Source organism: Pelodiscus sinensis, chromosome 14 (assembly GCF_049634645.1).
Source record: "Pelodiscus sinensis isolate JC-2024 chromosome 14, ASM4963464v1, whole genome shotgun sequence".
In the NCBI taxonomy this organism is placed as follows: domain Eukaryota; kingdom Metazoa; phylum Chordata; order Testudines; family Trionychidae; genus Pelodiscus; species Pelodiscus sinensis.
Window position 1 is genome coordinate 30,659,463 of NC_134724.1, and position 13,940 is coordinate 30,673,402.

General features: G+C 39.0%; 1 protein-coding gene across 2 annotated transcripts in view; it reads left to right on the forward strand.

Moving 5' to 3' along the window:
* CHRNA7 (cholinergic receptor nicotinic alpha 7 subunit) overlaps positions 1-13,940 on the forward strand; it is a 101,893-nt gene that overhangs the window by 62,455 nt on the left and 25,498 nt on the right. For both annotated transcript variants that reach the window (XM_075897345.1, XM_014571449.3), the window contains one exon: positions 1,929-2,038. In XM_075897345.1, coding sequence (XP_075753460.1) covers positions 1,929-2,038 — 110 coding nt within the window. The remainder of the gene's footprint in view (positions 1-1,928; positions 2,039-13,940) is intronic.

Here is a 13,940-nt window from a genome sequence, read left to right on the forward strand (position 1 = left end):
GTGTCAGAGATCTTTACACAGGAAATGCTAGAAATGCTCCATAGCGAACATACTCATTTAAAACCCAAGGAAAGCCAGATCCTCATTCTAGATCTTTGTCTACAGCTGAGTACAGCCCAACTTGGAGCCACATTCCTGCTCTCCCAATTTTAGACTGTCAGTGTGCTGGAGCAATCTCCCATTGGAAATCAGAGGAGCCCAAGGACTTTTTTTAATTACAATGGCTGCCAAGAAAATCTTTTCCAAAGGGGATTTTATAGCCTCTAAGAAATGCTAGATAACAGGGAAGCCATAGATAATGCCTCTAGTTTTCTGTGCTGGCTGCAAGGACGTATAGGAAGTGCTACTCCAGTGGTGTCAATGGAAGATCCCCTTCATTGTGGTGATTTGCTGGTGTCTGGCTAGGCCAGCTGTAGGGCAGCTTTGTGTTGGCTGTGAGGGACAAAGTGGCCACAATGCAGGGGATAAGGAGGCCCTCTCTTTTGTTGGGTAAGAATGTCAGTATCACAGATATAGTCTCAGAATTTTTTGTATGTAAATAATATAAATGGTCATAGCCCAAAGAGCTGTTATTGCCATGGAGTTCAAGACTGAGGTGGTCTGAAGTGAGAGCTGAACTTTTCAAATTTTTTGCTGCCCAGTAGTTGGTAAATAGCTAGTCATAAAATAATAGTTAAACATGACCTAAACACATTGAAGGTTTGAGTTTACCACACTCATTCATACTATGCAGGACATAATGGAGAGCAGTTTCAACATTAAGATGTATATTTATGGAAAAATATAATTTTAAGCTGTCATCCCTCCCCCCAGAAATAGCTGTTGGTTACCAGACATTGTGAGTGAACTGCTTACAACTCAGTGGTTAAAAGGCTTGTATTGTTTATGGAGAACAGTAGTGGGTCTTGAAGCCCTGGCCCATTTTGAGTTTATTGGAATTTATCTGACCCATTTCAGTTTAGATGTTTCCATGCGATATGTCTGGGCCAAATATAGTAAGATCAACCTTCCTCATGATATAAACCAGGACAGCAGCTGCACACACACAATTTTTAATTGAACTTTTAATTGAAAATGAATTGAACTTTTTCAAAACTATGGAAAGATGTATGTGAAGTTTTCAGCTAGTTATTTTATCCAGTTGTAACTCATTTCCTAAACAATAGCCACTGAAATATATTGCAGTCACAGTGTGATACAGTTGATAAAGATGAGATCTCTGACATAAATGTAAAATGCATTAGTTGCTTAAAGAGTGACAGATCCAGACCTCCTAGCAACACACGATTAATTAACCCTGAGGTAAAAACCAGGTCTTGACAATTGTTGCTTGCACTGTGCTGAGCAGCTATCTATGGGAGTTGTGTTCAGCACCTTTCAGGATTGTAGTTTTTAAAACCACAGCAATTAACATTATTTTTTGAGGGTAAAAACATGGACTGAAACTCTTTCATTGCAGACATTCTTTCTTGTAGTAGATTTGCATGGTTCCTTTTAGACAGTGGAATTTCAGTGGTGTCCCTTATCTGTAGAGACGGTCCAGGCTGGTATATGCAAAGTAACTCTAAATGGTTACCATAATCCAATCATTTTTGACAAAAGGAACTATCCAAATTATGTCCCAGAAGAGAAACATTCTTGGAATTAATTTTAGTATTAAAAATCTGTCCTATTTCAATTTGGTGCTCACGACAGCATGTACAATAAAATACAAGCAAATTGAACTTGCTGTTGTATGCCGTCATAGTACTAAAAATGGGATTTTTTTGTGCTTTGCAGTGTTTTCTAGGTGGCAAAACATTTTATTGTCTGAAACTAAATAATACAATTTATTTTTATTTTAAAAAGTATTTGGTTGGGGATAGACAGAGAGCTAGAGAGAGGCAAGAGAGTGGAAAGAAGTGACACTAACACATTTTTTGTGTCAGTATTGGACAGATTACTATTTACAATGGAACATGTCTGACTACCCCGGAGTGAAGAATGTTCGTTTTCCTGATGGTCAGATTTGGAAGCCAGATATTCTTCTGTACAACAGGTAGGCACGTCTTCATAAAAAGAAAGCACAACTATTCCTTCAGCATGCCTCTGTGTTTGGTGCTAACATTTATTGTATGGAACACAAACATTATAGTATTTACACCAAGAAAGATGATGATGATGCAAATGCTTTACCAAAAGACATAGTTTAAGTTTCAGATGAAGTGTAATTATTATAAAACATGCAATGTTTATTCATGTAGATGGACACAATTTCCCCCTGCCTTTGGCTGAAATATCACTCTTTTTGAGGTAGATAAATTTGAGTGCCTGAAGTCTAGCTTTACTCTTTGTCTGGCTATGCTGGAAGAAGGCCAGGAGATATGCTTTAATTAAGCCAAACCTTTATTCCTATATGTCTTGGAATACCTGGCAGATAAAAGTGCACAGTGTAGGCAGTCCATAATAATTTACAGATACCTGATGGTAGGATTTACATATACCCATCTTTTATCCATCCTCATCCCACCAACCTGCTGCTGGAACCCCATCATGACCCTCCCTCAAATGAAAGATAAGGAGGGGTTATGAAGGATGGCACAGGTATGGCTTCCAGCTGTAACAGCCATAGGAGCCCCAACCCATTCTTATTCCCACTCCTTTAAAGAGTATTTCCTCTAAATTCTTTACAGATCCATTTAATCAGATTAGTTATATTCCTTCCCTACTGAGTACTTGCACGAGGCATACTCCCCAAGCCTGCATCATGAGTTGTGACATCAAAGCCTAGCTACATTCTATTTCATATTCACCCCAGCTCACTTTCCAATTTGAGGTGGGAAGACAAAAACCTGCCACCATGCCTTGACCAATCTGGTACTGAGGGAAAAAGTCCTTTCCAGCATAATTAGCACAGCACGTAATAACATAACTACACCCATTTTCTACTCCACCTGGTCCAGGTGAAAGAGAGCTTTTCCTGAACTAGTATTGATCTAAATGGACCCCCCTCTTCTCGTCACTGGGGGGAGGTCAGTGTCTCCCATCCTAACCTGGGCTCAAGCTGCAGTGGCTAGTCACTCTGGCTCTCCAGCCCTTGAAGGGGCCACACACCTTTCCCGATAAGCCAGACAATGTCTCCCACTTCTTGATGTGCAGTGAGTTCATTTTCTTGTCCAGTGCTGCTGTCCTTGCTCCCCAGCTCTAGGAAATGTTAGCACGCCTTTTAAGATACTGCTGCTGTCTTTGCTAAACAGTTAACTCTTTAGTTCTTTTAGGGGTGGGCAGGTAGATAGCAGTGGAGATTATCAATTGCTCACTGAAGTGAGTCTGGGCAGCACTGATAAATTCTGCTCTTGCATCTTTGTCTGACAACTTCCTTTGTGGGATTTGCTTAATAACAATGGTGATACTTTACTACTCTTGGGGTATATCTAGATTACATGCCTCTGCCGACAGAGGCATGTAAAATAGGCTAACTTAACATAGTCCATGAAGCCGGGATTTAAATATCCCCGGCTTCATTAAAATAAAAATGGCTGCCGCACTGTGCCGGCTCAGCTGATCATTGGCACAGCACGCGAGTCAAGACGCGGATTGGTTGACAAGGGAAGCCTTTGTCGACTGCTCCCTTATGCCTCGTGAAATGAGGTACCAATCCCGCTTCATTGACTATGTCGGGTAGCCTATTTTACATGCCTCTGTCAGCAGAGGCATGTAGTCTAGACATACCTTTGGTTTTTAAAACATATTTTATGCTCGGTTCTACACTAAGCTATGTAAGTGCCAATTTGTGTATTTGAAAGTGTATTCTGTGTTGCATAAATGGGCTAAAAACTAAGATGCTGAAGCAAAATTAGTATAACAGTATTTTTGTATGAGCTCTTCTGTGAAAGAAAACTATAAAAGTTTAAAAAATATTACATACAAATATTTCCAGAAAATGTTCAGATAGGTTCACTCATAAGGGCATAATGAAACTTTCATAGCAATCTTAACTGTGGAATCACTTTTCTTTATGACGTTTCCGGTAGCAAGTCTCATAGTTGAATGAGCCAGCTAGGACATTCAAGACTTAATAACAAGAATGTCACCTATTGGTAAATATACTGTAAAACCAAAAGCCATCTAAACTTTTTAAATAAAAAGTACTAGATTGCATCTGTGATGCATACATTTGTGTATCCCAAACACAATACTCACAAACATCTGTTTGTGTACAGTCACTTATTTGTATGTGCAGATTTTGTGTGTACAACTCAGATGGTCATATTTGAAAATTTGTCCCCAGAAACTCAATTTCATACTTAGAATAACTGTTGTACAGCAGAATTACAACTTCCAATAATGTGTGTGTGTCTGCGTGTGATATAATCAGTGCCATATGTTATCAGCTAGTTTGCTTATAAATGTCACATGACCAAACAATCATGAGTATGTATAATAAACAGTTTTTTAATGTTACATACTTTAAAGTTCATGTGCCAGGCTACAAATATCCATCCCTACTAATTTTTGTGTGAAACATTTCTGTGCTGGCTCAGTTTGCCTACCTTTAAAATTATGATTACATTACAAAGTTTGCATGGTATTTGCCTTAAACAATGGGTGAGAGCATGAAGAAAAGCAATTTCAATTATTTAAAAGTCTCTCTCTGCAGACATTGAACATCTTTAATTTAGTTCCTCTGATTGGCACATTCCTCTTTGTGTCAAAGTCTGCTGAATGAAAAGAAAAACTATCAGTGCATCGTCAGTATTGTTTTCTGCAGGGCAAAATAATTAAAGAACGTATCAAACAAATCTTACCTTTTCTCTGTCCCTATTTTGGTGTAGAATAATTATAGCATTTTTAGCGTCTATAATCAGTTCACTTGCAGTGTTGGTGAACTTGCATATATGTTCACATGCATCTCCACATGTGTTGTGGAATCAGATATGTGGCCTGCATATTCAAGGATAGTAACAACTGATGGTACAGCAGTACTTGCCTACACACAGTATCTGAGAGCAGGATAAAGCCAAAGGCTTGCTGTAATATTGCCAGGTTGTTATAATTTATTTTCACTCCTCTGATTACTGATCTTGCTCATCTGAACTAACACTGTTCTCATTTCAGTCTCAGATGTGGTCTTTGCATAATTTGCAAATATATTGTGGATCATATAATGGGAAACAGTGAATAATAATTATTCAGATTAAATATGTATGCTGTATACTCATTCTTTTCCGGAATGGTACCTTAGAACAAAGGACATGGGAAAAGAGTATTAAAATGTTTGCCTACTAAGGAGGGGATATAATAAAGATCTATAAAATCAAGACAGGTATGGAGAAAGTGAATAAGGAAAAGTTATTTACTTGTTACCGTAACATAAGAACGAGGGATCACTTGATAGGTAGCAGGTTTAAAACAGACAAAAGGAAGTATTTCTTCACACAGTGATAGTCAACCTGTAGAACTCCTTGCCAGAGGATGTTGTGAAGACCAGTACTTTAACAGAGGTCAAAAAAGAATTAGCTACATTCATGGAGGTTAGGTGCATCAATGCCTATTAGCCAGGATGCACAGGAGTGGTGTTCCTGGCCTCTGTTTATCAGAGGCTGGAAATGTGTGACAGGAGAGGGATCACACGATTGCCTGTTCTTTTCACTCCTTTTGGGGCACCTGGCATTGCCCCTGTCGGAAGACAGGATACTGGGCTAGATGGATCTTTGGTCTGTCCCAGTATGGCTATTCTTATGAATAGTACAAAAACTAGAAATGGAATGAGGAAAGCACTCAAGCAAATACTTATGTGCAGGACTCACCAAGCGACGGTGAGCCCTACTCGCCAGCCGCGCGGTTCTGCGTTCTGCACATGCGCAGATCGCTCTGCACCGGTTCTTCTGGGTTGTAATCTACTTGCCACAGGCGAGTAGATTACATTATTTGTAGAGCCCGGCTTATGTGCATCCCTATTTAGGACAGATGCTTCACTGTACACTCATGCTTAAGTGTTGAACTGAATAGGGCTGCCTTCCTGAACTGGAGCCTGACTGATGAGTTGAAAGAATGAAATGAAATTAAATGAAACAAAAAAATGCTTGACAATGTCAGACTGCTTGCAGGCACAAACATTTTTTCCGCCCTCTGCCCCACTTTGCAATAAGAATCAGCAACTGGTAAGCTGGGACTCTGGATCATTAAAATAGCAGCAATGTATACTGGTTGCTGAAAGGGCAGAATGAGTGCAAGGCTACAACCCAGTCCTTCTCTTCAGCAGTGAGCAGAGTAGATAGCATCCTTCACCTCACTGAGGATGTATAACTGTACTGCCTGGGAGACCACGCAAAGAACGCAGCCTGAGGATTCTGATTGCAGTGTTGTCCATCTGACACTATTAGGGTCTAATATATTAGCACATTTGTATTTGGTTTGATCTAGTATGTGTGTGTTGGGTGATTATACTTTTTTAGAATTTAGTGTGTGTATAGAATTATCCATTTACATTGTATAATCCTGTGTTTCAGTACAGAGACTGTTCTGGACTCATGTGTTATGCTATTAGTTTGAGAAATGTCTCCACTTTGTTTTGAAATGCAGATGGGCACTACATTGAAGATGGCCAATAGCGCAAAATTCTAATGGGATTGACAGTGTCTCTTTAGGAGTGAACGTCTCATTAACTGAAACCCAACAATGGACAATATTACCAACACTATTACAAACCATTTTTGAGGAATTGGATGTTAGTAGCAACTCATATACTGTTACCAACAGCTGTAGCCCCCATTGTCATGGTTTTTTCCTGTACTAGTAATGACACTAGCAGTAGGAAAGACTGCACGGGAGCAATAGTTTTTATTCTCCCCCATGTCTTTTCTCTGTTTCTGTATTTGAGAGAGCACATTTCTGACACCATTCCTGTTCAACTTGGAGCTGTGTTTATTATAGTGGTGCAGCAGTGCTACATTGTTTGAGTTGTCACAACTTCTGTTAAAGGTTGACCTTTTAAAGTCTTCTAACAGTAGGCATTCCAGAGATACAATCCCTCTATTTTCTTCAAAATACCCATTTTTCAAAAAGTGTTTAGTTTTTTTCCCTCCTGCAGGGCTAGTGATCACTGTTGATTCAATATTGTCAAACTGATCTTCTGTTGAGTTTTATGTAAGGAGTGCATGGCACTTACTAAATTTAAGTTACTCAGTCTGAGAACTATATTTAAGAATGTGTCCTTTGTTTGCATAGCCATGTAGTGTGGAATTACAACATTCTATTTATGCCAACAAAAAAATAGAGAGGGTTTCTATGCAGCCACTTTATGCTTATCTTGGGAATTGGAGGAAATATACTGATGCAGAGTTGAAGTTGCTTGGTGGTCTGTCATCCAAATGCAGAACTTTGAACAAAACTAAAACTAAAACTAAAACTAAAAAATGAAAAAAAAACCCAACCCAGGAAATGCACAGTTAATATTGCCCATACAGTTCAGATGCTGAAAGTAACAAACTCTTCACCATCTTCTCTAACCTAGCAATGTTACATATTTTTAAAAAAACAATAGAAATGACCATTATATGTAGGCAGCTAAATACTCAGATATGCTGATAGTCCAAATAGTGGCTTGAACTGTTAGGCTGTGTCTACATTGGGGTGATCTTGCGCAAAAGCGGCCGCTTTTCTGCAAAAACTTGCTGCCTGTCTACACTGGCCATGAGTTTTGCGCAAGAACACTGACGTTCTAATGTATGAAATCAATGCTTCTTGCGCAAGAACTATGATGCTCCCATTCAGGAATAAGCCCTCTTGGTCAACTGTTCTTGCGCAAGAGGCCAGTGTAGGCAGGCAACATGAATTTCTTGTGCAAGAAAGCCTGATGGCTAAAATGGCCATCAAAGCTTTCTTGTGCAAGAGAGCGTCTACACTGGCATGGATGCTCTTGCGCAAAAGCAGATCTCTTGAACAAAGGCACATGCCAGTGTAGACGCTCTCTTGTGGAAGAGTTTTTGCATAAGAACTCTTCTGCAAAAGCATTCTTGTGCAAGAAGCTGCCAGTGTAGACGTAGCCCAAGTTACAGAAGATTCAGAAAACACTCTCTCATAACACAAGAGTGTTTACATTCCATTAAATGTAAAGGAAGCAAATTCAGAACTCATTAAGGAGGAAATACTTTTTAATGGAACATGTAATTAGGACTCTCAGCTGTAGAAAATTAAGACCAAGAAGTCAGTATGATTTGGAAAGGGATTAGACTTTATATGGATAACCAGAATATCCCGTGTTATTAAGATGAATAACAGTTTTGGAAGACTTTAAATCTCTTGCCCCAGGGTTTAAACCAGTATCTCAGTATTAGTGATCAGGGTGTGTGTGTGTGTGTGTGTGTGTGTGTGTGTGTGTGTGTGAGGATGTGAGGAGAGTATCCCACATCTTTTGGGGTGGGGAGAGAGTCTTAAACCAATACATCTGGTGCTGGCTGCAATCAGAGACAGAATTTTGGGCTAGAGCGGCCTTGGGGCTGATCTGGGTTGACAAGGATTATGTTCCTAAACATTTTTATTAAAAGTGTTTTAAAAAGTAGCAGAACTTTTTGTAGCTGTTTAAAAAGTAGCTGTTTACATGAGCCTTCTACCCTGTTTAGCCCACCTTTCCTTCCCACAGATACATCAAAAATTGCTGTGTTTAGGCCATAGATCTTGGGATGCATCATTGTAACCACAGAGGAACCTTGAGTAAGAAATGGAATTACTTAGTCACACCAATGTGAATACAAAAACCTACCCCTTAAGCTGCTGATTTCAGAGGGATTGCCTGAAGTTAGACATTGGTCCAGTTTACCCACAAGGGCCCCTCACTATTGTTTTTTTTTTTTAAAGTATGTAGTCTATCAGAGGTGTAACAAACAGCAGAATCTGTGATGTCTTTTTAAATTATGCTTAATGCAGTTGTAACTGAGATTAGTGCTAAATTGCATGTAAGGCCAAATAATGGATATGGAGGGACAAGGGGTGTGTAAGGTGTTTAGGGAATACAGCGTCAGCATTCTGGTGATCTGGAAGGGTGATGTCTCTCAAATACTAACTGGAGGAGTGGTATAGTAATCTGTAGCTTCCTGCAGCAGTGGCATGCCTTCAGTGTACTTTTGGGCAGGGCATAAGTGATACATAGGTTGGAAAAGCCCTTCCTAGTCTCCATATACCCTCTAGAATATGCAATTTGGCACTGTTAGCTATTCACCCTTTCTGCTAGAGCAGCCATTTTAAAGCTTTGACAGATGGCTACTCTTAAGGCTCTAACTTGCTGGGTTTTTTTCTGCAGTCTCCTGCAAGTTTATAATTCGCCAGTCAAAGGGAGAAACAATATATCTGCTTTGGACATCTGTTTTCCTGGTCCTTATATGCTAGGCAAGATGCTTTTCTATAATGCGTTGGCCACAGAGATGACATGACCCTTTTGTTTTCTTGATGGCTTCTAAGTGATTTTGTTTCCTGTTTTCACCATATGTCTTCTGATTAAACACATCCCTGCTGTGTGTAACAACCAGAGTTCCCTTCTTCCTTTCAGAAGCTGCACTGTTTGTTTTGTACACAGTACGCAGTAGTTGCATCCAATATGTCAGTTACAGTTACCTTGCCCCCATCCACTTGATAATCATCTAGATGATTAATGTCACTGTCACAGGTGTTGGTGAATCACAGTATTGTTATAGCAGCACATAGTGACAAGATTTTACTGACAACCACTTGAGTGCATCTCTCTAAGGCCCATACTGCTGCCCTGCTTACAGAATGCTTGAGTGCATTTGCATTCAGTGTTAGATGAGTTGAGGAAACTTGGGATGAACTCTGCTACAGACCTCCTGATACCTTCAGTAGCTGCCTGTCAGGATTCGATGGTTGTTTCTAAGTACTCTAATTAGTACTGAGCTTCTCCAAACATCAGCCTGAAAAAAAAATCTTTGAAATGATCCAGTCACAAGATGATGTGTCATGTGTCCTAAACAGGTGTTTCCACAACATTAATTTTGCTTAATGTATCTTTTGCTGTAAATTTGTTTTCACTTGAGTGTCTTTTCCAATCCCTGATCCTGGCTACATTTTCTTTCTCTCATGCATGACTAACAGTGAAATGGCAACTCCAAAAGTGGATTAATTGTTCATTCATGTCCAGACTTCCCAGTGAATAGCATGTTTAAGGTGCATGCCTTAACATTTGTACTTTCCGAAGAGGGTGTAGTGATGTATATAATAAGGTATGACAATTATATTTAACATACTAACAAATATACATCTATATGCAACTAAAATGCTAATGTTGCCCATAATTTCTGATACCTCCACTTTGTCATCCAATGTTGCGCATGCAAAAGGCTTATTTACAGAGCTGCTTTATTCTCTCAAAACCAACAGGGGTCAGTAGGCACTGCAGGTACTAGCACCTACAGAAACTACCTAGGTATCTCGGCACCCTAAATTAGAGGCCACTTGAATTTTTTGATGTACAGGCAGTCCCCAGGTTACGTACAAGATAGGGACTGTAGGTTTGTTCTTAAGTTGAATTTGTATGTAAGTCGGAACTGGTACATATTGTAGGGGAAACTCTAGCCAAACATTTCTCCAGAGCTCAGTTTTATTCTCCCACACCTCGCTTCCCTCAGTCCTTTATTCTCAAGCTGAGGTGTCTGCTGAGAAAAGCCGCTCCACGTCTCCCTGGTCTGCTGAGGGGGGCGCTAGCTTCGCGTCTCCATGGTCTGCTGGGGGGAAGCAGCTAGTGCGGGGTTGCCTCACCCTGTTTGTAAGTAGGGATCCGATGTAAGTCGGATCCATGAAACCCGGGGACTGCCTGTACTTTATAGTACAGGTCTACATACACTGCTTATGATAATGTATGTACCACTACTTCATATAACTAGAATGTCTGCATTATATTGAGTATTATGCTTAATTGGTGGTGTTTTTATAATCCTGTTACATTAACATTTTACACCACAAATACTGAAAACTAATACTATTTGGTACATATATTTATTACAAAAAACATAGAACTTTAATTACATCACTGAATTGACTATTTTATAATGAATCCTTATTGTGTTATTTTTCCATTGTGAAAGCAGTAGCATAATTATCTACTCACTACTGTTCCATTTAACTGCATGGTATTTTGAAACAGATACTTTCATTTCCGGTTGATTTATATATGAATTTATAGTTCTAACTGCAAATTTTAACCCATAGATATTAGCCTGCTTTCTCACTTTGAATATATTTAAACATTTCCCCAAGCCTGACTTGTAGCTGTAGCTTACTGGAGGGCAGCTCACTTCAACTACAGTCAACTCCGCTATCAGGCTGTGCGTCTGTATAATCTCTGCCATTTTATTATCAACAGTAGCTTGCGGCCTTTATTTCTCTTTAAACCTTTTACAATAAAACCTCAGAGTTACAAACACCCTTGGGAATTGAAGTTGTTCATAACTCTGAAATGTTCATAACTGAACAAAACATTGTGGCAGTTCTTTCAAAGGTTTACAACTGAATATTGATCTAATACAGCTTTGAAACTTTGCCATGCAGAAGGAATATGCTGTTTCCTTTAAGTTTTTTAGTAGTTTACATTTAATACAGTACTGCTGTTTTTTAGTCACTGCTGCTGCCTGCTTATGTACATCTGGTTCCAAATAAGGTGAATGGTTGACTGGTCTGTTTGTAACTCTGAGGTACTACTGTACATCGGACTTGAAAATATTCAGATTTTGTGTGCGTCTTGTAATCGCCAGCACACTACTGACCACACCTTTCCCCTAGATGGGGTGCAGACAACAACTGTTGCTTGTGAATGTGCATTTTGAACGGTGTCTGATTAAGTATAAATGCCCTGTTTAGCTCTTCTCCCCTACTGGAGACTGGATAAAACTCACTAACCAGTTTTTCACAGGCAAAGACACACTGGCCCCAGCTAGAAGTTAAAAAACTATCAGCTACTGAAACAGCCAGAGAAACAACATATTTCAGTAACAATCATAGAGTAGTAGTGTTTACCTTCATGTATAGTATTGCTATATACAGTTCACCAAGCTAATTATATGCAGCAGATTTTTGACTTGTCAAATGAGACTTTCCAAGGTAGACTGCAAATTAATCATCATATTGGAAAAATGGTGAACACGATGACATAGACTGTCACACACCCCATTAATGAGGATATATGTTTCTTTTCGCCTGCATTAAGTTTATCATCTTTCTGAGTAGATGATTTCATGTCAGAACTCCCCTTGTGTTTGAGCCCAGAGTTGTTTCATCTCCATTTATACTAGTCAGTATCTGCATCTCTTTAAAAAATGTCAGATCCTTTTGCACCATTGCACCTTTCTATGTGAACATATTATGTCCATATCATGATTCTCCATGATAGAGTTTAAGTTCTGAAGCTTCATTAGAAAAAAAAAACATGCTTGTAGATAGTTAAGGTGTCTCAATTTTAAGCATTTTACTTCAAAAACAATTAGAAAGCTAGACTATGGTTAGCATTTTCCAAAGTGCTTTAGTTCTATTTCTAAAAGTCAGTAAGTTGTCTAAATCCCACGGAATATTTTGAGTCAGAATTCTGCACCCAAGTCTCCTTTGAAAATGGGACTAAAGCTCCAAAGTCACTTTGATGTTTTAGACATTTTACCCTATGCAAAATTCCCAGAAATGAGGAGTGGGGTGGAGAATCAGGGCAGGGCAAGATCATTGGAAGTTACTGTATGGTCCATGGCTCAGTCTCTGGGTTGGGAGAGGGATAGAATCTGACCCAGTAAGTTAATATTCCTCAATGTAGCAGAATTCCTATACCTTAGTGTCCCTTGGCATGTTACATATTATTGTTTCTTTTAAATCTAGTTAGTTTACACTCATCCTGTACCTCTTACTGTTGTTTAAGTCAGTGTATTTTCTTGCATAAGTAAGGGGTGTAGAACTGGGTCTTTTTTCCTTAAAAGGCGGGAGTTACATCGTCTACCTTTCCCTAACCAGTATCCGCACACATCATAGTTGCAAAATTTCGCTCTCTCCCTATGTTTGGACTTCATATTAATTTATTTTAAAGACACTGACAACTATATAGTTTAAAGCTCATAATTTGAAACAATGTAATTACAGTTGGTGAAATTGCTCTTACAAATCTGGCTCTTTTCTCAGTTTTGCAAATTATTCAGACTTGAGACAGGATTTTTTAAAATATATTCATTATGTGGCGGTAGACAATGGTTTGAGATTATCTAGCTAGGAATCCAACATTTCTTGCATAGTTCTGAGTTACAGTATTCAGAAATATATCAATGCAATGACCAGTCCTCATTGGATTATTTTATTTAAATTGCAGTACTCTCTACACAATCAGTGCTTTAATTTGTGATATATGCAAAATAGATTCTGTTTTGCCTTTTAACAGAACGACTGGCTAAAAACAATGCATGCAATAAACATAGCTTCTTAATGTTGATAAGTGGGTCTGTCCTAGAAGGGCATGCAGGTCCTTTTCACCCTCAGTTTCATTTATGGACAATGTGGTATCTTGGAGCCCTTTAGACTAAAACCCATTCCTAACCCTCCCTAGTCCTCCTTGACATCCCTCAATGCAAGCCTTTCCCTAATTTTAAATGTACACTCACCAACAGTGCTGTTTACCTTTCTGGGTGTGTCCTTGATCCTTCCTGCTTCAATCATCAGTATTTGGATAGATTTTAAAAGCATGATGATAATAAAGAATCAAAGGAAACGGGGGAGGGGGGAAGCTTTAAAGTACAAAGTAATCAAGTATAAAATTATGAATTGTTTGTTTTTCAAACAAAGAGTATGCAGCAAAGTAAGCCACGTGGTTGGATCCTTTTTCGTTAAAGTGCTCTAGAGTAGTTTACTAAGGATTAAAGGTACAATCCTGTGGCGTGCTGAGTGTCCTTAAGTATTATTAAATCAAAGGCATTTGGGCACTGTGG